At 37.4% G+C, this 24641-nt stretch overlaps 1 protein-coding gene across 1 annotated transcript in view; it reads right to left on the bottom strand.

The window, feature by feature from the left end:
* Window positions 1-4423: 4423 nt before the first annotated feature.
* Window positions 4424-24641, bottom strand: part of LOC139479371 (S phase cyclin A-associated protein in the endoplasmic reticulum-like) — a 105626-nt gene continuing 85408 nt past the window's right edge. Inside the window, exons 28-29 of the mRNA XM_071262231.1 lie at window positions 14788-14854; window positions 4424-8503 (exon numbers count right to left, since the gene is read on the bottom strand). Coding sequence (XP_071118332.1) covers window positions 8406-8503; window positions 14788-14854 — 165 coding nt within the window. The 3' untranslated portion in view covers window positions 4424-8405. The remainder of the gene's footprint in view (window positions 8504-14787; window positions 14855-24641) is intronic.

Raw genomic sequence — 24641 nt, 5'->3', positions numbered from 1 at the left:
TAGCGATGGCGGACGGGTAGACGACAAATGTGTTCATGTTCTTTACAATGGTGGGGCGACGACGGACACGACCAAAGGCGACACCCCGGATGACACGTGCACAACAGACACAGAAATTATTGTCTTTGGTACTAATTATGATATTTGTGAAGGCGAGGCATCGAATCGCACCTCACCTGCTTCGTCAGTTCACGTCCGGTTTGAGGACTCGGGTGTCTCTCGGCTCGCGGTTTAGACAAGCAGGGTGTTTTCTTCCATTCAAACATAAGGGAATAATAATTATGCTGAGGTGCAACTCCAAATTATCATTGTCTGGATCAAGGTACAGTGAAAAAACTAAGGAAAGTGTTCATTAAATCAGAGACACTTTTCCGTATGCATTGGTCTTTGATGACAGATAACGTTGTTATTAACAACTTAAATAACACAACCTGTGTTAAGCATTACGTTTTTCGGTTATAAACGTAAATTATAAACTGCTGGTGAGACGAAAATATACACTTGAAAATTCGATCTGACCATAAAATTACAAACGTCATAAAAACGTTACTGGGCTGAAAACAGTCGCCGAAACACTGCAAACTTAAGGTCCAAACCACAACTAGGATACCCTTATCAAATACATAACCATCGAATAACCATTTTCTTGTTTGTTTCATTTTTAGCCATCACCAAACATGGGTGTATACGTTCTTTTGCTCGGCAGTTTATGTTCCCTTTGAAAATCCTTTTTTGCAAGAAAGACTAAAACGTTATTGTATATAATAATTATATAACATGGTTGGCAGGCTTGATAAGGCTGACGTCTGGCATTTTCAAGCATAAAAATATCGTGTCTTTTTTATACTCTTTTCAGTAAATATCATGCCAAGTGGTACTACGTAACTTTTTTAATTTAACAAAGAATTCAAGAGCAAAAAGATTAAGAGTTGAAGACAATACCTCCCCTGATCTACACTGTAAGCGTTAACAACTTATCTACCCTCGTGCACATGTTACCGAAAGTAAAAATATAATTGAAACTGATTTGGGAATCCTGCTAATTTTGCACAGTGACATTTTTGGCAGCGTCAACACCTCCCAACTCGACCACTACAGTCTCAAATGACATAATCAGTCACACACGCGAGATACGGCATATGGAGCCCTATGGAACCCTCTTCAGAATAACTCCATCGCTAGACTAAGCCTAAGAAAGAAAACTGTCAATTGTTATTTTCAACATCAAAAGCTATCTAGCGCTATTCTTTTATTCCTTCTGACAAGGGCGCGTAGCGACATGTCATAAAGCGTCCCTCGTCGAACGTCATTTGGCCGGAATATGGCAGGGAATCACAAGTAGTGAAAAGGGGTTAGCAAAGGTTACAGAAAAGGTTTTCAATTCGATGCAGCTGCATTGCAAGTAATGCTATAATCGCTCAGGGTAAAAATTGAATTGGTTTCTTCTGCGAGTACTTATGCCTGCTTGGTTTGGCTTCCCGGTTGCTGTTTTATACCGTTTGTGACGCCATTGATTCCGATTCTTTAAAGTAGGCGACAAATCGCAACAGGGTTATGCTTCTTTCTGGAGTAGACCCACCCCTGCACTCTAGTGAAGGAGAATAAAAAACACAGAACTACTGAATACGCCCCAGGCATCAGTGACATCTAAGCTTGAGCGAGAATGGAATCCCATCCACATGACGATGCGTACGACATATTGTCAGGAGTCCGTGAAAGATAAAATGGTGGTGGAGCTGTAATGCAGGGGTAATGGTATACAGAAGTCAACATTCCATAATATCATTGTTTTGGGAGATGAAAAGCTGGGAGCAGAGACTGTCGTGTTTGATTCTAGTTCAGGATTCCATGGATATTGGCGGTGCCAGGGAATGTTCGCTCGTGACATGCAAGATGGATATGAAGCAGACGACAACATGGGCAACTGACACAAAGCCGCGCGGAATGTGCCGGATGCATAAATAGCTCTATGGGTCATGCACCCGGATTCTCAGACCGAACAGAAATAAATTCCATGAAGGGTAGCATCGGTTAAAGCGATGGTGTATTATAGTAACTTCAGAAATTAAAAGATAGGCAACAAAACCAAATAGTATCTCAGTAGTCAGTACTATAGTCAGTGGGCTACCATAACCAAATGGAACTTGGAACCGGGTGGGTTCAGTTATCTGGTAGAAACTGTGTGTAAAGGAAACATCAACATTATATAATCTTGGAGGGAATGAAGCGGAGAAGGCGACACTTTTCCTGCGTTTCAAAACAAACGTTTTCGCAATCATTACCGGAGTTTGAATTGCACATTGAAATTTCAAAATGTTGTTTTCCTTAAAGATGAATCCATATCTCTAAGATATTATAGCCAGTAATAGCTCGTGCCCAATTCCAGTCCAGATCTACACGTTGACAATGACTGCCTTTTGTGAACTTGAGCCACATTTTTCAATAAGGAAATTAATAACTCATAAATTACTTTACACGGCAATTTTTGAGTTACACAATCAAAATGGGTTACAAATGAATTTAATCAAATTTGCTAGGACTGCAATCTGACCCGAACACCGTCAAATCTGGCAGGTCGGTTTTTTTAGTTTTTAGAAATCTGCCAAGAAACAATTCCTCAAATTACCACCCAGGCTATATATCTTCACTTGAGCGAATCTGACCGTTTTCAGAATTTGTATTTCCCTCTCAGGGTCCACATTCCATGTAATGAAACAGTCCATTATAATGTCAGCTTGTATTAGCCAGTAACGTGCGTGCGTTTTCTGCCATCCGCGACCTTTGCCCAACCAACAATGCACATGTCATAAAGCATAGCGTATGAAGACATACCAGTCTATGTGATGCGTACGAATTTCAAACTATCACCATTCAGTAGTTTTCCTGATATAATTTAGCTACAGCTATAGCTAAATTGTATGCAAATATAGTTTTTCTTGCACTCGTTTCCATCTGTTTAACCCGGTTAAGCCGGGAGTCTATCGGAGAGTATTACATAAACTCCTAGTTAAACCACATATTCCGTTGATGGTAGTATATATACTACTCAATAGAAGTTAAAGAACATGACCGAATAACCAGACGCATATGTAACAATGGAGTGTTCTTGAACTCCTTTTGAGTAGTATATGCGAGTTTGTTTACTCTGTAGTTACGTCAACGTGTAGGGGTACAACACTTGTTGATGACATGATGGCATAAGTTTCACTGATGCATGAACTAAGACAACCTTCACTGCTAGTGTCAATGCCATCCCCCGAGAAGGACATGGGACGTGACCCACAGCCACCGGTGCGCATGTGGTAACCACAGGGTTGTTACGGCACATCACGTTGAGGAACGACCCTGGATTTTCTTCCAAGGGTCATTGCGGTACAGACAACATGCAGCCGCTTATTCCCGGGGGAAATCTTCTACGCCTTCTGGTAGAACACCCTGCGAAGTTTCATCTAGTAACACCTTGAAGATACCTTGCAAACGATCCTTTGATTTTCAAATGTCGGATCGAATTTTGTGTTAGGAATCGGATTGGAATTCCTTATGTCCCCAATCGCCTCTTTCAACGGATTGTTCAGTTACTCAAGGAGTAACTAAGTGTGTGCACTTTCGAAAGATAGACATATGATCGATATGTTATCATTCGTTTGAATAAGAAAATATTTGAAACAATGTAGGTATTTACAGGCACTCTTCCTGACAATCAATAATGACAGGTAGTCCTATAGTTCCATTCATACTCCCCGATAGTAATGGACACTTCGGTACCGGCACTTCTAATAGATCAGTGTAATGTGTCAGTGTCTGTAACGCTTCATCAGAGCATGGTTGTAGTTATGCCGCATTGACATATTATATATGGATAAAGATAACACATGGATAAAGAAACTGATTTACCATGCATGTGGTAACATCCGAGAAACATACGTGTACTTTTTAAAAGCGGAATTAAACTACTCCTATGCACATTTGAGCATCTGAAAAGAAAGAAAGGGTGAGGTTGGCAGATCTGTTCAGAAGCTCCAGGATTGGCACATTTGTGACCAACTGCCATGACCGACTGACAAGGGCCTGGGCAAAAGAGGATATGGATATTTGAAAGGAAAATTGGCAACCATCTTGGCCTTCAGGGGGCCATCATTTTTTCATCTTAGGGGACACATTACACGCACCCATGTACACACAACACATACACAATGTTTCTCATCAATTCCAGATTTTAGAAATGGCAAAGTGACCAGGCTTTTCTTCTTCTTTTTGTTTCAAAACACATTTGTCTCGAAGCAAAAGCATGGACCCTGCATATTCCTTCTTTATTCATTGTTTTTTTTCTATTTACATATATCCATTTGCCACAACAGTGTTTAACTGTACTTTACAACAAATAACTCCAAAGTTTGCTCATCATATTGTGTAATAATTTATTATCAATTGTACAGTATGGCCATGTCCAGTACTGTCCAGCACAGAAGGAACATCCAAGCAGTAGACACCAACAAACCAAATACTGGTGCAATCAATCTGTAAAAAAAGCAAGACAACAAGGACACACCTACACTGTGAATGTTCAAAGTTGTATATCACAGTCATTGTTTGTTTTCCAACATTCACCTTAACTGCACTCTCCAATGATGAGGCACAGCATCCACAATACAGATGACATGGACCTCAGAATAATCAATCAAAAGGCAAACTGTGAGGAAGCTGAGCCATATGTGCTCAAACCAAATTTAAGTATTATGTTTTGATTAACCAATCAATCAGTACATATTAAGACGTTGGTAAACAAGAAGGTGAATGTGGAACAAAACTAATACCAAGGACATGTAAATATGGATTGCTCACTCTTATACAGGGACACTGGACCTTGCACTACTAACACACAACAGACTGGGTGGGTTCACAACACAGGTGCACACATACATAACTACTTATGGCCAGTCAACACAAGCATCACTTACATCGATAAGAACAGAGGACACACCAGTCAAATTGCAGGATCAAGGATTAACCTGGTTATTCAGCCATATTCATGTAAAATGACAACCATTTGTCAAATACAATTAAACAATTACTAAAGGAATGTGAAGCAAGTGTACAAAGATGCATAGTAAACAGGTATCGCCACAGGAATACAAAAAGCAAACCATCAAATATATTATGTAAGTATTCGCTGCTAGATATTCTTACCTTCAGTATGTACACATATACATTATTGGTATCCAAATGATGGGTAATACTGACAATAGGATCAAGGCCATAGTTGCAACAAAGGCAGGGTTAAATAATTAAATGTACTGAACGCAGCTATAAATAAAAATGGTAGACATATGCAAGCACGGAGATCGATTTACTCCTATTGTTCTTGATAAATACCATAACAAAAGGAATTCTGTACTATAGAACTACAAACAACAAGCAACAGGTATTTCCATCAATACAATGTGTCTGTACTGTGGACATTCAATTTAGACAAAAATGTACAGTTTGTGTTGGGCCTAGTTCTATTGATATGCTTTTTTGCATTAGATTCTACATCCACTTATCAAACAGATCAAATGCAAACCACTGATAATCACATCACACTACTAACAGAAACAGACACACATAAAAGGGTAGGAAAATAGTTCAGATCATTACAGCAAAAACATCTGATCAGAAACATTTAGCAAACACTCAGATTAACTGTAGTTTCGAAGACTCAACACATAGATCACAGACTTTAGACAAGGAAGACCAAGAAATAGCATGGTTTGTGCTTGTTGACTAACAGAACCATGCAGACGTAGCTCCTGCAGCGGCAGGTACTCATTACAAAATTTACCTGCAGGACAATTATACACACGGAAAAAAGTTTAGCACCTCGTACTATATATTTCCATATAAAATACCAGAACCCATATTTTGACCCATTTGTTTTTGTTTCTGATCCATTCACATAATTTTCACAGCTATTTTGCCTTTAATATGCCCACTGGGATCTGTTTCGGCATATTATCAAGACTGGTTATTTTTGGACATTGAAGTGACATACTCATATAAACATATAGAAACCAAAATCGATTCTCTAATGACCTGATTCATATGACGATGGTTATTTGACTACCTTTTTAATTGAGTCCCCTGCTTCTTTGTCATGTCATCATGATGCTGTGATAGAACTGTAATAATGTTCAAAGGGACATTATACAACTCACTCACTCTATGTATCATGTATCATGTGATATGCCTCGGTACTTGAAGAAATGCCATCTGAAGAAACATACAGTGTTCTTGTACCAACTCTTCCACAGGTGTCAGTAGTATCTTACACATATGAAATTTAGAAAAATGTCATATGTTGTTATTTCCAAAAGTTACATGGACATTCAGGATATATGAAAGCAAAGATGGTTGGTGCTTAAATTCTTTCCAGGTGAATAGTAGCTTTCACAACATATGAAGGCTTCTGCCACTCACTTTTGGCATAGATGCTGTTTTGGCATAGATGCTGTTCAAGATACATACATGTATGTCAATGTCCTTTCTATTGATATGGTTGTTTGTTGAAGAATTGGGATTTCAATTTCAAGGATATCAGAAGGGTCAATCATTCAAGATGTAAGTTAGCACCTTGGTTAAACAGCTCATGTTGAACAACAGGGTATACTTAACAAAACAATATCAGTATAAAAGTGTACACGAATACTGCTTTTAAAAATATATTCTGGGTTCTCGGGCACCAATGCAGCAGAAAAATACCCCCATTCAAGATAACAAATGAAGATTTGGCCTTGGGTAGTACTCTTATTCACAAATCAATGTGTAAATGTTGTTTTATGCTGCAGATAGCATTTTCAATGTTATATCACAGTAGTCTTCACACCAATAAAATAGAATTGTGCATGCAACTGCACCAATTTGTCAGAAGTGATTGCCTGAGAAAGGACCATTTCAACACACTTATCTTCAAGCCTCATTATTACTCCCTCTGTATATAACACAAACTACCCACAGAAACATCAGTCATCAAACCTTATTTAATAAATTGAAATTAATGTCCATGAAAATCAACTGGAATATGTCCACAGTATAAAAAGAAGATTAAACAATGAGCACCTATTTTTATTGATTTATTTCAACATAAAATTTTGAAATATGAATATTCAATTAAATATTTACCAGAGCATTATTTATCTTTTGCAAATAAACTTGTGTTTGTGTCATTGCTTTCATCAAAGGAGGAATGACACAACTAAAATAATCAAACTTATGGTATTTTTGTCATAAGCAGTAAAGTGAGACTCGCTTTAGAAAAGTCATTGTTAATGAATACCTTGTTACATTAAATCAAATATATCATAAACAGGCAAGTACCAGATAGGTATAAGGGCCAGTGGCCTTAAGTACAATAATAACTCACAGTGCTTAAATGATACCATGTGTCATCATTAACCAACAGTTTTTAACTGGGTGTGCATATAAACACTTGTAATATAAAACAAGACTTGATATAATGACTTCTGAGTGGACAAAGTCTGCAATGAAAAGTACAATAACAAAAGTTTTAGGAAAAAGGTAATGCCTTCCCAAAGTTGATGTTTTTTCCCCGTACTGGCAGTAAATCACAAATGCATTCATACAGATCAACAACAACTCTTTGGTAGCTAGTTGTAATGATATTGCTCATTTACCTATACTGTACAGAATTCATCAATAGTTCCCTTTGATTTGTGCTTTATGAAACATCTTACTTGAAACAACATCAATGCTTTGCAAAGAAGATTGGATAGCATCTTGACATACATTGCCAAACAAAAACAACAGGTGGAATTCAATTACTCAACTTTGTCTTTTGTGTTCTCCTGACCTATACACTTCTATAAGATGACCATCGTTTTGGCTAATCCAACATCAATTCATAACAACCTCACCACTTTTCAAGTCTACAAAAAGATTACAAGTCTTGTGATTGTGAACATCTCGATCAAAACTTTCTTTGAGCAATTTCCCAGCTACAATGTTTTGTTCAGCATGTGACAGGAATCCATAAGATTTTTCTTTTGAGAATTAATGACAACCCAGAATCACAGAATTTAGTCTTTGCTATCAAAGATGCACATATGACTTTGTATACCTATGGTACACCTAAACTTGAAGACCTGTCATCACTCTCAATACACTATCATTTGTCTTACAGTCGGGCCTTGGACTAGAGATGAAACACTGTAATCAATGTCAGAGGAAAGCGACAAAGACATGGATGTCAGTGCTGTGTATATGAGTAATGCGTTCCTGACATCAAGTCATACCACAGCATATAGTAAATTAGTCTACAGTGCACAGCAAGTCATATCAGCAGATGGCCATCAGCACCAATAGACCTGACAACTACAGTGCCATGGTGCCAGCACCTAGGGCATCACCTCCTACTCCACCTTGAAGTACTCCTGGGCAACTGTCCACTGTTCTGGAGGGAAGCGGCTGGCAAGTGTCATCCTAGACTCTGTGTCACGGTATTCTTTGTCTGTAAATAAAGGGAATATGTACATTCATCATTACAGTGGCACAGAGAATGAGGCATACCATGATCCTACAGACAAACAAAATTCTCAATCCATTGGACAAACTGAAATTAATGAAATTCAGGTTTTCTAAGATACATCATCATAAAGAACTGATGATTTAAAGCCTCTATGACAAATAAAACTTTTAAAATCCTGTTAAATGTTGGATTCCAGGGGGTTAAATTTACTCTAGCTTTTTTCTGGCTACAACCTGCATATACAAACTCAGGTGGGGTGAGGTGAAATTGGGTTTCCAGGATTATTGCACTTATATAGTGACGTGCATGTACGTGTGTGTGTGTGGGGCTGCTTGTATTAGTCCAGACTGATGCAGATTTATAGTGCTAGCTCACTGACATTCCATGCCGCAGTTTAACATGAATACCCCACTCAGACACTCAGTATACTGACACCGAACCGACCAGTCCTTGTTTTCGCCCCTTAATGCCGAGCGCCAGACAGGGTAACAACAAGTGCCATCTTTTAACGTCTTTTGACATGACGCGGCCAGGGATTAAACCCCGATCCTTCTGCTCTCCGGGCGGATGCTCTACCACTAGACCACAGAGCCGATGCTACAAACTCAGGAAAAATCAAGGTACTTTAAAGTTATCAAACTGTCCCAAAGAAAACTTTTTTCCCAATAAAATGTATATTACTTTATATACTTAATACCAGTAAACCAATACTTAACCATGATTAAGAGGCCCATCACGTCTTTGCTGAGACACTAGACTTGCATCAAATAATTATTACAGTCTCTAAGCAAATATTTATTAGTTTTAATCATACTTCCTGGATTATATATAAATGATAAGAACAAGCTGTCCCAACAAGTACTGTGCATTTATCTAGACTTTCCTATGATAAGGATAGCATTACTATACATCCATGGACTTATCATTCAGTGCAGCCTTGGAGCAAGGCTGATGAGACACAATCTACTTGAAAACTGCGATGAACTCACATTCCCATTTGGATTCAAGAAGCTCTTGAAACTCTCTTCATCAGAAAGTAATTGAATTTAGTTATCATAACTTATACATATTTAGAACTTACAAACTACGTATTCATGAAAATAGGTTTGTTGAAACTGTACAGTTGTCATTTAGCCAAAGTAAATAACAAAACTGTCCATCATTTAAATCATTACATTCTGAATATCATCAGTTTCAAATATTATCTTCCTGTTTTGCTGAGTAAATGAATATATACAAAGGTTGTTATTATGACAATTTATCTGTTAATAAATCTTAAAATGTGTGTTATTTGATATGTTAATTTGTTTTTATAATAGTGAGCTATCTTTTTGTAATAAGCTGATGATGGCTATGATTAATGCATTATTCAGATCAAGACCACATGGAATAATTTGGAAATTTAATCCGATGTTTTTGAGACGTTTATTTTGCTAAGCAGAAAGGCCCTCTAGGTTAAGAGCTGAGTTACTTTGTGAAGAAAGAGTTTGACTGATGGAGGGATGTTTACTGATGCTAATCAGCCTCATCCCATGACATGATGACACTCAGTGCTAAACCCTGGAATTCCATTTATCATTTTTGGTGTAGCATATTTCTTCAGCTTCTTCAAGTTATTAATCTATGTAGAATCTTTTTTAAATATTTTCAGAATGATAAAAATTAAACTCCAATGTAAATGGGCTTTTTTCACTATAACAATACTTAATTTATTAATATGTTTATCTTTTCAAAGAAAAACTATGATGTTGCTACTGCATATGGATAGAAGGAATAAGTGTGACAGGCTGATGTCTATGGTATTTTGGAGGTTGCCAAAAGGACATGAAAATAACTGGTTCCAAACAACAAACATTTCAGAAGCTGCAAAACCATTACTTTTTAACAACAGCTTCATGACACTTTTCTTTTTTAAAAATAGACATTGTTTGATGATACAGAAACACAAATATAGGCCTGTCAGGAATACTTGGAAAACCTGTACATGGAAAACTAGTTAAAGTTTCATATAAGCAATCCGGATTTTGTTATTTTAGTTAATATTAATAACAATCACTTGCAGCTACATTTGTGTTTATATTTGTTCATAAACTTGTATCAAAGAATAATCAAAGGCACCTCCCCTGACTCTCTAACAATCTACTGCAATCACTGAAAAAGGTGGATGTTTGGCTTTGTTATTATGTCATCATCAAAGATGAATGTTTTTTATCAAACTATTGCAATCCTATTGCAATAATATTATATTACAATAGTATAACTAATGCAATAGTAAGAAAGACCCCTATAGTAACCCTCAGTGTATATATACAGTTTTACTTTCCTGAACCATTTTGGTTGGGAATATAGGCATAGTTGAAATACATTATAGCAGCACATATGCAATGAAAACATGCAACAAAATGATTTCAAACCACACACTGATCCACTGAGTGAGGAACCATTAAATAAGAGGCCAGAATGACAATTATGTTAGGCTGCCATGGTGGCCATGGCCTGAAATGACACCATTCCATGGATCATCTATGCAAAGCTCAGATTCACAGACCTTTTGATTTTCAGATAATGTCAAAAATATCTACAAAAGGAAACATGTCTTTGGTTCAAGTGAGCTGACAACAATTTTCTCAAATGTCATGTTCTAAAAATCATTGCAAAATACAATAGAATTTTTAATTCAATACTTTGGTCCTCAACATTTTTTTACTTGAATGAAGCTAACCACACAGTTTTTCCAGCTACGGTCTCTAATGGAGGTATAGATGTAAAACAACAAACCCTCCCGAAGATATGATTAGATTAGGGAAATATGTGCCCCATGCTGGCCATGATGTTGACAGTCTGCACCAGCCAAATGAAGAACACATACACACTTGATGATGGACTTGTGTTTTGCAAGTGTGTCAGGCAAAGCGCTTCATGTTCCGGGATAATTACAATATTTATGTTACACCCTCCTACAAACAATCTTCATGACAAGATCTCTATCTGTAAACTCATTACTTCCCAGAAGTCGTCTGCTCACTTTAACTACCTTCCTAGCACTGACAGGAACAACCCATTTTTAGATGCAGCAGTTTTATATAAACCTGATAAAAAAGATGTTTGCAAAATGTAAGAAGAACACACTCGTTCATACATAGTCACATAATATTGCATATGCCTACAAGGGTCCTCAAGGTGTTCTGGAATAGTTCTTAATCATTGAACTCCTTGACAGTGATTTTCCAGTCGACAAATGGCATTAGGACATTCTAGAACAATTTCATGATGTTGGCAAATGTTGATAGGATATTGTTTCTAGGACATTCTTAAAACATGGGTTAAGGCAAGGGCCCTTTGACTTTCATTGTAAATTTCAAACAGCTCAATCATTAATTTTTAAGTATTTGTGACAATGAAATGAAATTAAAAATGTTCAAACAAGATTGTGATGTGAGTAAATGAATGAACAGAACTAAACAGTAGTGGATAAACATGTACTTCGACTGGATCCTAATTTCTCTCCGTTTATTTCATCACAACATTCACATAATATCATCCTTGGACTTTACATTCAATAAACATGTCCTCTACAAATCCTAAATACATTTCACAAGTGATCTGTTATTAATCGTAATTTTGAAAAAAATAATGATCAAGAGACCAGATTCCAGTCAACTCAAATCAGGCTTTCCAAAACTCCTACTGAACATAAATCAAACAAGTTTTCTGCCGTCTTCTGCCATTGATTTACCCAGTCCTGACACCCCACAATTGACTTTTCTCTGGGGTGATTCATGAAGCAAAAGTGAAACTTGTCTTTCCAAGTCACACTCTAGAAAGTGATATGCTGACCACAGCCTTGTTTGAGCATCTCAAATCACAGCCTGCAAACTGACATCCTAATCACATCAGGCCCTCCCCTAGTCACAGTTAGTTGTCAAGAAAATAGCAGCCACAGATCTTAATGGGACCCATGGCCAATTGATATGTCTTTCTGCATGGACCATACAGTGAGGACATGTCGCTAGGTTCTGAAACTGTCAGAATTTTCATAATTCAAGCAAAACTATTTGAGGGAAAAGGGAATTAAGCCTTTCAAAGTGAGGTGTTGTTGGGAACACTTTGATGACAACAGTGTAGTGGTGTTTGCATTTACTTGCAAAAACCTCAATTTCCGCAAAGCATAAAGTCTTAATGTACAACCGTGTACTTCCAGTCGAAAAAACACAGTACTTGCAGACCTTGTCCTCAATCAAGAAAATTTCTTGAGATCCAACAATTACCAAGTCTAAGGATTGTACAAGTAAACAAACAACAGAAACTACAAGTTTTTGCATGAGATTTTTCTATTTCATGATCTATACCTTTGACCTTCTCACTTCATGTGGAATAAGATGGTAGCATACGGTCTTATTTTGCATATTTTATGCCTTTATGCAGCTTATCTTAAGATCTGTGAAACTGTGTCCTTCACTACAGTAACTTAAGGTGTATTTCACTAAAGCCAGTAAATACAGTTTGGACTGAGCGAACGATTGAGTGAGTGAGTGAGTGAGTGAGTGAGTGAAGTGAGTGAGTGAGTGAGTGAGTGAGTGAGTGAGTGAGTGAGTGAGCGAGTGAGAGTGAGTGAGTGAGTATGGTATTCCGCTGCTTTTAGCAATATTCCAGCACTATCACAGCGGGGGACACCAGAAATGGGCTTCGCACATTGTACCCATGTCGGAAATCGAACACAGGTCTTCGGCGTGACGAGCACATGCTTTAACCAGTAGGTGTGTAAAGCTGCATACGTAATTTAAGTGGTTGGTTAGGTTGGCAAATGAGTTTTAATAACTGCCTGGAACATTATTTCAGCATCATTGCAATGTAACATTTATAATTGAGGAGGGCCAAAAGTGACACAGTTCCTACACATTTACCACTTTGAGGAAAATCATGACAACAGGTGAGGTGCTGACATACCAAGAAGAATCATAAATAGTGCAAATCTTGGAATTTAACCCACACTCATTAGATCCTGGGGTAAGTAATGGATTCAACTCTGCACAGCAAATTGCAATGCTTTAGACATCTGGACCACTAGCGCCCCTCAAGGTCTGTAACTAGTTGAATCTGGAGTACTAAGCTAATTATGAGCACAAGGTACACAGGTTTACAAGCTGCACAAGCGAAAATGGATTTCTGAGTTTACATGTGTAATGAACATGTTCACATGCAGAAAGCTTTTAGTGAGGTGGTCTGATTCAACACTTATGTGCTGTGACATGTCAAGAAGCGACTTCTGTAAACAAAAGTCAGACTAGTGGCTTGGCTGGTCACTGAGACTGAAGGAGGCTTTGGGTATGGCGGAGCAGTGGCTACCCAACACATGGAGCCAGTTGGTCAGCTCTTCCATATTCATTTACTTAGGCTGGAATTGACTATGACCCTTTGGCTCGAGACACCGTACCACAAACAGCTACTTGACTATATTAATGAAAGGCTAAACAAAATAAAAGAACCGGCTCTCAAAGGCACTTTCACTTTTGAGTTGGGTGATTGGAATGTTATACATGTATTTAGGCCAGAACATTATATATTTCATGGCTTACAGAATATTGCGTGAGTGAATGAGTGAGTATAGTTTTATTACCTTTTTTTAATAGCAATATAATACCAGCACATGGCAGGAACCAGCAGACATGGGCTGCAAATATTGTACCCATGTAGGGCCTCAAATCCAGCCCTCGAGTTATACAAGTAATCATTTTAACCACTAGACGATCAAACCACCCCATTTTTTGTGTGAACAATCTTGGTCATTAAAAGAATTTTTTTAAATTTTAAATGTCTCCCAAAATTAATCGAATATGTTGCAATGTGTGCAATTCTAATTAAGCTTTTCTCATAGATTAACCTATTATATCCATATTTGTATTGCAAGCTACCTGAGTGTATGCCCCTCCCCACAATTGTGGTGAAGTTTTCATTTGGTGGAATAAGAAAATAATTCTTTTGAGATTTCATTTTCCCCCACTTTTCACCTCTTTAGGGTGAGCTGAATTTGTAAACCAATTAATTAAGTAAGTCCAGCTTTATGTCAAAAAGTGAGCCAGATGAGCATCTGATTAATGTGCATTCATTCATGCTGGGGTGTTGCTGTTGATACAGCAGTGTATGAGAACCAAGGGAAATCTTCCATCATAAAGAATGGGTTGGTTGTACAACCATACAATTACTAATGTGATTAACTTGTAGAAGCATATGCCGATGTCTGACATTTCTAGCGTGTCACAACCTACCTTGGGATCTGGCTTTCTTCGTGGTAGAGGGCATGAGCTTAGCCTGCTGGGCTTCCAGTTGTTTTTCCTGAAAATACATAAGGTACACTGACATCATTTCTTGTTGTGAAAGAAAGACTGAGAAAATCTGCCCTTCGCTGCCTTTTTGTCATTCCTCAAATAACCAAAATGTTATATATTAACGGACTGAAATTAGACACTGTAACTTAAATAAATTGTTCATTTCTAAAACTCTTCAACTGGGACAAAACCATCTTGTCCTCACTGCCTGATTTTCATAACTGAGAGAACCATTTCTACTCTGAAATCAGTAAATGGTCAGGTTCAAGACTGAACACTATGACACTGATTTGAGGTAATGTATTTTGGATAGCCAACAGGTGATGAACCAGATGAGTGAGTGAGTGAGTGAGTGAGTGAGTATGGTTTTACGCCGCTTTTAGCAATATTCCAGCAATATCACGGCAGGCGGACACCAGAAATGGGCTTCACACATTGTACCCATGTCGGGAATCGAACCCGGGTCTTCGGCGTGACGAGCGAACGATGAACCAGATGAAGTGATCAAATGTAACAAATGTTATATGTGGGAAAACACTTTCTTAGTTAACTTTCTTAGTAAAGTACAAATTCTAGTACTTTTTTAATCAACCCCAAAAAAGTACTAGAATTTGTACTTGACTAAGAAAGCGTTATCCCAAATATAACATATGCTACAAATAGATGACAATGATCATACTGAATGATTCCCAAGAGTAGAATGACACATATCATAATATATCAGTAGAACATTGATCAATGTTGACAGCAACAAATCCTTCTTGGTACATGCATTGAGGAATATATGCTGGTTATGTTTTCATTGACAGGACGTCTCATTCACAGTGAGACAAAGGGAAGGCTGTGAAAATGGTATGAGGTAAAGCATAAGCTAATCCTTGTGTTCGTGTTAAGATTATTGGCACTGTTTATACAAATAAACTGCCGCAAGTTTGAGGCAGGATTCCTGCAATCTAGACTGGAGTGGTACACATGGGGTTATCTCAAGTAGTTGGTGATCACCCAACTGACAGAGGTGGGGTGGGAGGGCGCTCATGAGCAAACATCCATGGGGAGAAATTCAGGTTTCTCAAGAGCAGAACCTGGTGTTTGACAACTGTGAACACATTCAGGTTGTTGTCATCCGTCACCCTATCAATCTCTGCCAGTAGGGCGTCCCTACCCTCCAAAACAAACGGCTAATTGGTCAACAAATTTTTGTGTGTCATGGCTCCGAACAGGTGAAAAGGCATGTTTGACAAGGGTCTGGGTACACTGTCTACCCGGTTGTGGGGCTTCAGCTCGCCAGTGTTTTGCCGACTACGGTCCAAACACGCTAATCCTCAACACACGGGCCAGGGCACAAGGGGTGGGACGTGACAGCAGGGGCCCTGTTTCAACAGTTTTGTCAGGATGTTGTCGACATATGTAATCTGGCACTACACTGCTGGCTACATGGACTGACGCACCTTGACGCAATCGAGACTGAGGACCATTGCAAGCATCTCACAAGACAATTGCAGAGCTACCACTGTCATAAACTTTTGAACAGTTTTTACATGGGCTGACACCCCTGGATATAAAGTGAGAAACAGGCATGCATTTTACACAAAAATTGTAGCAGTATGAAGGTCTTAACATCATGACAGTTTCACACGGACTGACCTAGACTTTGGACTGATCCTGAGGACAAGGGCCCTGTTCCACAAAACGATCTACGACTGTCTAAGTCTAAAGTATGGAAGTTACAATCACCTTAGCACTACGATGGCTTTGTGGTTCTGGGGCCCCGGGTTACAGATCACAGAACAATTGTTGCACTATGACCATCTTGTACTGTAGAACTGTAGACTTGTACACATAGACTCCAAAGCTATGAGTATCAGTAACTCCTATACTTTAACATACACAGTTGGGCAAGATAAACTCCAGTGGTGAAACAGGGTCCAGGAAGCCAAATTCTACAGAGTCTAAACCCACCTAAAGTCTAATGGATCTGTGTAAGGCACCAGTATGGTTTGTTATAGAGTTTCTTCATAAACATAGACAAAAATCCTAGAACAGAATGATACATAGTACTTACTGACACACAAGGATCTAATTTGCCTGGTTTAACAAACATAACGGAAAGATGGTCACACCTTGAAAGAAGAAACATTTCAATCAACAGTAAACTGATTGGTTGTGTATTACAAAACAATTGGTGAATGAGATGTGTTTGCATTATCCTAGCCATTGGACTATAATAAAGCACTCAAAAAAGAGGCTTCACACAATGCACCAATGTGGGTAATCAAACCCAGGTATTCAGCTAACTAAACATTTCCAACCACGAGGCTACCCAATTTCCCTGAAAAACATATCCCTCAAAAGAATTGCAACTCCATTTCCTACACAAAGAATAGGAACAGTGTTTGCAAATTAGACATATGAGAATATACATGGCCTGATAAGTAGCAAAGTCTTAATCTGCAATAACAAGCTGACAGTGGGAAGTTAATCCTGACAAGTCTTCAGTGCTTAGTAGCTAGTGTTTGGCCTCCAGCTCTGCCAATATTTGGCTGGTGACACCATACTGTGTGTTGGTGTTGTGTTGGTGTTGTGTCGTGTTGTGTTAGCTGCTTGTGTAGGATCACCTGGTGTCAGAGGATCCAAAGTTACATCATCTCACTCTGTGCACTGTCAGCATGGCCTAACACTGTTTACTATCTCGACATAGACTGTTGGTGAAACTCTAGTACCATACCAGGATGAAGAGCTGACTTAAGTAGAACAATTATATTGAACATATACATATATGTAAGTACTTCATGTTGGTAAGGAAAATGCAAATTTCCAGAAGGATATGTATATAAATAATTCTTGTGTGACAAATACTCTCCTACCTTCAGTGAGTGAGTGAGTGAGTGAGTGAGTGAGTGAGTGAGTGAGTATGGTTTTACACCTCTTTTAGCAATCTTCCATTAATATCATGGCGGTGGACACCAAAAATTGGCTTCACACATTGTACCCATGTGGGTCTTCGGCATGACGAGCGAACATTTTAACCACTAGGCTACCCGACCGCCCCTCCCCTACCTTCAATGACCAGGGCCCTGATCCACATAGTGATCTTGGTGCCATGACTATTGTAACTCATGTTAAAGTATGGCTGTTACAATTATCTCAGCGCTAAGATTGCTTTGTGAGACATGGTCCTGAAAAACTTCAATATCAAAGCAAGCATCCCATGCCCCAATCAAAGAATCACAGGGCTATAAAGGAACTAAATAAGAAAAGAAAATAACTGCAGGGTGAATATTTAATGAGAAAAATGGAACCAAATAACCTAAAAACCTGCATGTTAATTTCAGAAACAGATTTATATTTAATTGATGCCCATGTGAGGATTATTAACAAGATGTGACTGATTTGGCAGCATGTCTTTGTAGATAGAAGTGCAAAAATTAGATCAATCCCATTTTTAGTGTCATCTCTCATCCTGTAAACAAGGAAACAAACTCACATACTGACAGTAAAATACATATATCAGGCTACAAGTAAACGCAGGCCAGACAAACAAGCTTTGACATAATCCCACTTGACTTTCAGTTAGGTGAGCTAAAACGTTAGGTGTGAGGCATTCTATTTTTTACATTTATTTATTTTCAAACACACTGTTCAAGGCATCTGTGTACTGTGAATCACATGAACCATGAACGTCTGGTAAGTCAGTTTATGTGGCCTATTTCATCAAGTAAACACAGAAGGCAACACACATAGTGATTTTCTTCATCTGCAGGTATTTGATATGATAAAATGATGTGAGAAAGGGTGTTTGGTATTGAGGCACGTGGAATAAAAAATATATATATATTATGGACTAAATTGCAAATAGACAGGTGTTAAAAATAACAAAATCTACAAAAATGATAGAAACACAGACCAGCCTGTCAAAGAATGATGCTTCTTAAAAATGCAACCATCCAAATAACCACACTTGACACTTTACTATCCTCTATTTATCAGAGAGACACAAACAGAGACACTGGTCAACCAAATGAACATAAAATTGTCAAGGAACCCAGTGCAGTTGCAATATGATACACCAGCCCATAACCTCTAACCTCTGACCTTGTGTCTACGAAACAGGAGACACTGTCTAGGGAGAATACATCAATTCATTAAAACATAAAGCTAATTAATAGAGAGTAATTAAAAATCAATGTGAGTTTAGGGAGTATGAGTGTTGGGTATCAGGTCCCAGTTAGGATGAGGAGTCCAAGCTTCCCCTATGGCGAGGCCTGTCAGCCCTAATACCCCTCACACGCAGTCTGACGCTAATAACATTAACTAGAGTATAAACCAAAGCAAATTCAATCAAAGACCAGGCCCTTGTCCCAACAATCAAAGGCAACTCACAAAACAAATGCAAAGGGTGCTTGTCTTCCCATAAGGGCTTCTCGGATAATCAACACACAAAGGAATTCCAATAATATTTCCTACTTCAAGCAAAAATGACTACTTTTCGAATCCCCAACTGTCAAAAGCAACCTTTTTATGCAAATGAGGATTATTATTTTTGATATGAAACCTTATTATTTGGCATCCCCAAATTATGTCTTCTTGATGACTGTGTTTGTGGTCCAGGGACAGGTCATTTTATATTCTTCATTTTGGGGGAGAATGTTACAGTAAATGCTGACGGGTCATTTAAAGTTCTTCCTTTTGGGGTCATATGGTGAATGTGACAAGCCCTGATAAAACTGTTAGTATGTACAAATCAGAATATTCCAGAATATCAGCAGCTTCTGGTCAACACACAAGACCATCACCTTCAAAAGAACATAAGACTGAGCACTCTTGAGCAGGGAGCATTTGGACAAGAGTGCGATGTATTATTATATCACTATTCACAAACTTGTGGTTTACTACAAGAAAAGCTATGGAATAAATAAAATTATTTTATTTTGATTTACCAATTACTTTTCAGTTGATAACCTTATAAAAACATCTTGACAAGAAGGAACTTAACACAGACATTCATACCAATGCTTATGAACAACAAAGATGATAAAGATTAGTGATTCACCATTACACTAAAAGATTAATAATCCAAAACAATCTTATTGGGAATCACAAGACATTTTTAATGAAAATGACAGATATTCAATTAATTTAACAGTGTATTCAAAACATCTGCATAACATGTGGCTACGAATTCTAAGACTAAGTGCACAAATTACTGCTATTTACTTTAATAAAATAAACTTCAGAAAAATACATGCAGTTCTCTTATAGTAAGCATTCCACATCTAAACATCCAGACACATTTCCAAATAAAATAATTTTCTGACAGTATCTCTACATCAGGAATATAAGGAGCAAAGAACTAAATCAGACAACCACAAAAAAGTCAATTTCTTATTCTCCTAATACAAGACACAACTTCAACCGAAATGTAGGATATAGAAATTTGCCTCACAGTTTTACTTCCTGGCTATCCCTTTAAATATGTTCAGGATAAATTAGTTGGCGAGAGAGTGGAGAGCCACCTCCCTGTGTGGCATATACACTTCTTCTGCTCTGACAGACAGCCCAACCAGAAAATATTAGAAACTCTGCAACTTAATCTAAAAAAGTAACAAACAAAAATCCGCTCGACTTAAGCTTAATCCATGTTACCAGGGTGGTAGCTACGATCAAGCTCCCCAGCTAAACTACACCTAACAAGATGGATTGAGAAATGCTTGGAGCAATTATCCCTCAGATTATTGCTTATGGGTAGCCTTCAGATTAAAGCAATGTTGATTTTTACTCATGAGGATTCAATTCTGAATTATTACAGTCCTTTTTTTAATATAACTCCTTCTTTCAATGAGAAAATCCTGTACATTCAACAGGGATTGGAAGCATCAGGATTTGTCAGCATCAAATATATTCCCAAACATTTGTGTCATGCTTAGTCTTAGCTTGATAACTTTGATTTTTTTCCTGAGACAGGAAGTGACTTACAACCAGAGAAAGTTGGAATAAAATTTGAAAACTCTAATTGGCTTAAAAATAGAACTTTGAAACTGCAAACGTTTATTTAAATCCAGTAAAATGAGTTGCTGAAAGAAAAATCATAATTACCTCAATAACAGTTTCAATGGAGAACACTTCCATTCTCCACATTTCTCCTAAATGCATTTTGTAACGAAAGAAAATGCTTCACACATTTATGATGCAAACATGAAGTGTTTCTATTTCACCCAAATGAATTTAGGGAAACGCTTTCTCTTCCCCAAATCTATCTTCTTAAATTATTCATATCCTATACTGTAAGAAAAACATAAACAAAAACGCTTTTCTGTTTATTTTAACAGACATATATTCCCCATACAAAAGTGATGATGAATATTAAATATATTTATATTTTTCCAAACTGTACACTGTTTCCGATCAAGAAAACAAACTGATGGGGCCTAAAAGGAAAGATACATTACTTTTGTCAACAGAATACAAACCCATACATTTGACTAACATTTGACTTCAACCACTTGTCTGACACCTGAGGTTCTGATATTGCCTAGTAAAATCAGCTGATGTTAGTTCATGTACTAAAACTAATAATGGAATGATGCCATTTGGCTAGTTGACCTCATCATTGTATATTTATATCATATATTTCCAAAACACACCACTATTTCCCTCCCCCAAGACACAGACCAAAGTTCTGCCACAATTAAGTGACCCTTCTCCATCGGACCAGTAGCCTGACACAAATGATAATCCATCAGTCTGGTGATGATCAACTTGAACATGCATATCCCCCTGTCACAGACAATTACATGGCTGATACATCATAACTCACTCCCAGAGCAGGGCTCCACTAGATAACAGGCCAAATCATATCACAGCCTTTATTACAGCCCTCCCTCCCCTCTTATTCCCCTCAACAAACCATTAATATCACCAGCCCTGACAATACATCAGCATCACCTTCTTAAAAAAAAGTCAAACATCCACCTACAATTACTTCAAGGGTGAAAATTATAGAAATATGAATGCTGCCTCAACCTTATGTAATGTATGACGAATTAAGAGAATCTTTGGAATTCTATTTTAAAAAATTCAAAGGGTGTCCAAAGTGTTTTGTTTTTAAACATTGAACCATTGCTAGAATAAGAATCAAATATTTTTGTGAGGCAGTATTCAGTTTTATGTATTTTCTTATCATATTTTAAAAATGCTCTTTCACTTACTTTTCAGTATTTTATGCTAATGTGAACATCCTGGGCCTTTTATTGTAAAGTTTTACATCTTTATAAAATGTACAATCACAGATGTAGTTAAGCCATATACATGAACAGATTTCTTAATTTCCATACAGACTGACATGATGAATTTAATACTTGTCCAGATGTTGTTCTTAAAGTTTACTCAATGAGACACAAGTACATTCACTTGACTGTATTTATGTGTAACTGTTTCATAACAACAAACACTGAGTACACTGGGGATAAAATTGAAAATAAACTTAGCACTTTGTTAAATCCTCCTATTTCAATTTAACCTACATTCTTAAGTATGACAGATTTCAAAGGTACACCTATAGCTTCTGCATAATAACTGAGCTCTTTCATTGATAATAGTTCCGATTCTACAATGCTGCAGCCACAAGAAGACCAAATAATGATTTAACCTGTAATTTCTCCATACCACTTAAGAATTATTCCTGACAAAGACAATCGAACAGTTTCTGCATTACTGGTCAGATCCAATCAAATCTATAGTGTATACTATGAGACAACATCACATGCAATATTAATGTTTTGCAAATGAAATAATTCATTCTGCATCCGAGTCATTGATTCCTTAAAAGTATCGTCCTCACTCAAACTTACAAGAAGTATCAAGTATTGATCCATTATCCAAACAATTCTGTTTCAATATAGTTTATTGATTGTAAAAGAAATCATTTAATGCCAGAAATTCATAAGTAACAAGATGAGTTATCAATTCTTCGTCCTTGATTTTACTCTGTGTATGATGTACAAATGTTCCTTTACATTAAATTGTATGAAACATTGAGTATCGGAAAACTCGCGGAACGTGCAAAAAGAATTCCTGCAAGTAGCATCATAATAGCAAATTTACATAAATAAGGCTTAAAAGCTTCAAATTAAATCACATTATATTCAAAGCATTGATTCCGAGTTCTCTTTATTCAAGTTGTGTTTTTCCATCAGTTATTGACATCTCAATCAAAGATGGAGGCCACATTTCTTTAAGCGGGTGGAGCTGGCAGGGCAAATCTAACGCCAATTGATCGTACTGTGGAATGTATTCAAACTATGTCTTCAATGCAACAATGCACATTGTGAAAAACTTTCCTCAGGATGGATGTCCTAATGGAAAGGGTAAACACAGTCTAATTTACAAAAAGAAAATAATCAAAAAGATGGAAAGAGTTTCAGGAACTTAGTTCGCTCTGCCCTAGGGCAAGACACGTCTTGTGTAACAAGATTAAAAGCTCCCTTTCTCCTAGTTCCGCAAAAAGGTCCAAAATCATATTTTTTTACAAACTGATTTTTTATTCTGAAATGGATAAATGCATCATTTTTGAAAAGCATATCCAAGGGACATAATACAAGACAAAGTGTGACAATCCTCAGATGTTACTGTGCTTTCAGGCACCGCTCTTCGCTGTGACACTGCCATGAAAACAACAATTAGGAACTTCTGTCATCAATATGCCCATCAAAATTCTAAAAAGGACACCATGTAATTAAGAGCATTAATTAACAGGTCCACACAAAAAGAACTTGCTGCAAATAAGGAAGTTCTGTCTAAAATACTTTTAGAGACTTGAATGCATCTGAACGTCTTTCAAGTTTTCAAATTTTCAAGAGAGGTTGATGCAGTTTTTTGGTTGGAGCCAAATAAGGGTCCTGTAGCTCACCTGGTTAAATTATCTATTTTGATCATTTTAGGTAACAGCCAAATTAATATACAGGAAACCTATGCAATAACCAATAAAGCCTACAATTATGAATATAGTGATACCAGCTAACAAAATGAAAACATGCTTCTGATTTTGTTTACTTTTTGCAGCATTATCATCTTTTCACAATTCATTTTATCAAATGGTTTACATGTGTATCATAACTCATGCTGCTGAAAAAGAGTCTAAAGATGGAATGGCTAGATCTGTCTTTCACATGTTTTGTTGTTCATAGGCATCTATATTATTTCATAAAAATGTGAAAAGCAAGAATCAAGTTTCTTCATTGAGCGAGCAATGAGCAAATTATTTTTGTAACCGCTATCAAAAACAATATGCAGCAAGCAGAAATATGATCAGCAAACAATAAAGCAAGCTTTACTTTTTTACCATACAACAGTTTCAGGGAAAACACGACACAAACTTTCCCAAACTAATCTAACAAGTTAGATGTCTTCTGCTGGCTGAAATATTAATTCTTTCACAATTTGTGTACATGTTTCCAGTGTTTGGGCAAATTCAAGTAATAAAACAGTTATTTTTCATTGTTCACCATTTTATTCTTCCCTCAGATAAGGACTGGTGTGTGCTACATTACAATCCCTCACACATACAGCTGCACAGGTGAACAGCCATCTACATCTGCCTCACCATACTGATGCTGCCTCAGGTTGTCATGAGGAATCCTCTGTACTGACATCTAGCATAGTGCTGTCATCCCCTGATCTAAATGATGGAGCTTCATCTCAGTTTCTGTTATACAAGCTTCTTCCCTGTGATGAGATCTCACACCTTTTACCTGCCAAGGGTAATGTCCTCATAGCTGTGACACAACACACCAACCAAG

Source organism: Haliotis cracherodii, unplaced genomic scaffold (genome assembly GCF_022045235.1).
Source record: "Haliotis cracherodii isolate W230 unplaced genomic scaffold, xgHalCrac1.p SCAF_1, whole genome shotgun sequence".
Lineage (NCBI taxonomy): Eukaryota > Metazoa > Mollusca > Gastropoda > Lepetellida > Haliotidae > Haliotis > Haliotis cracherodii.
The sequence above is the reverse complement of the archived record's forward strand: the minus strand, read 5'-3'. Positions and strand labels throughout refer to the sequence as shown.